The sequence below is a fragment of the Cicer arietinum genome, chromosome 8 (assembly GCF_000331145.2).
Source record: "Cicer arietinum cultivar CDC Frontier isolate Library 1 chromosome 8, Cicar.CDCFrontier_v2.0, whole genome shotgun sequence".
In the NCBI taxonomy this organism is placed as follows: Eukaryota; Viridiplantae; Streptophyta; class Magnoliopsida; order Fabales; family Fabaceae; genus Cicer; species Cicer arietinum.
Genome location: NC_021167.2, coordinates 12,601,560 through 12,603,499, shown reverse-complemented (window position 1 = coordinate 12,603,499; position 1,940 = coordinate 12,601,560). Strand labels below are relative to the sequence as shown.

Genomic DNA, 1,940 nt, shown 5'->3' with positions numbered 1-1,940 from the left:
TCTCCATAAAGATCAAATTGATATATCAAGATTGGTAATCAATCTCCGTTTTCTGCAGAATTAGAGCAGTGCTCTGTTTACTTCTGCAATGGCTTATAATCTTTCTCCAAACTTTTTTCGCTAGATTCAAGGATCCAGATCGAAGCTGTAGTATCAAAGATTAAGTGAGAAGCTTCAAAGGCCCTTAAACTAGAAGACAAAACCGATTAAGCAAGGTTGTAAAAGACTCAGTCAAATCAGTTTTAACTTATTCAAATGCTGGATTATTTTTATTCTCATATATTGGTTTTGGTCAAAAGTAATAGAGCACTACCAACAACTCTTTTTGACCCTTATTAATTGCTTCTAAACTCCTATAAAAGGAATGCCAATATCCATAAATTAAGTAAGAAATTCAAGTGCTGTCAATTCCCATAATCATTCACATTTACATACTTGAAGTTCTCAATTTTCACAAAGAAGGAGCAATTCTAAATTCCAACATCAGACTGCGTGATTACTACTGATTTCTTTGTAAAGAATCGAATCTCAAACAAGAGTTGAGAAATCTCAGATTCTATCAAAAAACAATCTTATTGTAAAAACTCAAACTATAAGAGTTATATTAAAGTTTGTTTAGATTGTATTAAATCCTATCAAAGTTAGATAGATGTTGCATTTACTTTCTGGGTGGAAATTAATAGAGATTGAAACAGATCAAGGTTGATCTGAACTAGGTGCTGTAAAATAAAGAAGGTTCTTTGTTTTAAACACTTAGTGGAAAAACTCACAGTGTGAGGACTGGACGTAGCCTGAGTTGGGTGAACCAGGATATATCTTTGTGTGGTTTATTAAGCGTGATTGATTAACTAAGATAAAACACAAACTGATTTTCTATTTTGTAAGCTAACCAAGAATGCTCTCCGTTTTATAATTAAAACCAAAAAATGTTCTCCGTTTTCTGTTTTCTTAATCAAGATCATTCTTGAGTTAAAACTTGAGTTTATTTCAGGAATTTTTAAAAAGATATATTTACAATTCAAACCCCCCTTCCTTGTAAATCGACATTGCTACTTCAATTGGCATCAGAGCTCGGTCTCTAGAAAGAGTAAAAACACCTAACAAGTTCTAGAAGAATGTCGAAAGCAAAGTACATTGTTGAAGGAGGATCTTCAAACAGACCACCATTCTTTGATGGATCATATTACTACTTTTGGAAAAATAAGATGCAGCTGTTTCTAAAGTCTCAAGATACAGGAATGTGGCGCATCATTACAAATGGAGACTTCATACCAAGGGTTGATCAAGATGACTCAAACTCTGTCATGAAGAAAGAAACATACTGGACAACTGATGATAAAACTAAGGTACTTCTAAATTCTAAAGCTCAGTTATTCTTATCATGTGCTTTAAGCAGGGAAGAAAGTGAAAGAGTAGATGAATGCACAACTGCAAAAGAAGTTTGGGATACACTGCAAACTCACCATGAAGGAATAAGCCATGTCAAAGAAACTAGGATAGACATTGGCATAAGGAAATTCGAACTATTCGAAATGCAAGAAGGAGAAACCATTGATGAAATGTACTCAAGATTCACAACAATAGTAAATGAAATGCGTTCCCTTAGCAAAGCTTACACAGTTCAAGAAAGAGTAAGAAAGATCATGAGGTGTCTTCCAATTATATGGAGACCAATGGTAACAGCTATAAGCCAAAGCCAAGAATCTTGAATCATTTTCCCTAGAAGAAATAATTGGAACATTAAGAGCACATGAAGTACTACTACAAGAAGACAAACTAATCAAGAAGGGAAAGACAATAGCACTAAAAGCATCTCAAATCACAACACAAATAGAGGAAGAACCAGAAGAAAACGAACAAGAAGATGCTGATGAAATTGCTCTTTTCACCAGAAGAATACAAAGAATGATGAGAAGAAGAGATCAAATCAAAAAGGGATT

General features: G+C 33.8%; 1 protein-coding gene across 1 annotated transcript; it reads left to right on the top strand.

Moving 5' to 3' along the window:
• Positions 1 to 1,115: 1,115 nt before the first annotated feature.
• On the top strand, positions 1,116 to 1,709 carry LOC140919066 (uncharacterized). The gene has a single exon (XM_073364578.1). The coding sequence runs from the start codon at positions 1,116 to 1,118 to the stop codon at positions 1,707 to 1,709; it is 594 nt and encodes a 197-aa protein (XP_073220679.1).
• The last annotated feature ends 231 nt before the right edge of the window (positions 1,710 to 1,940 follow it).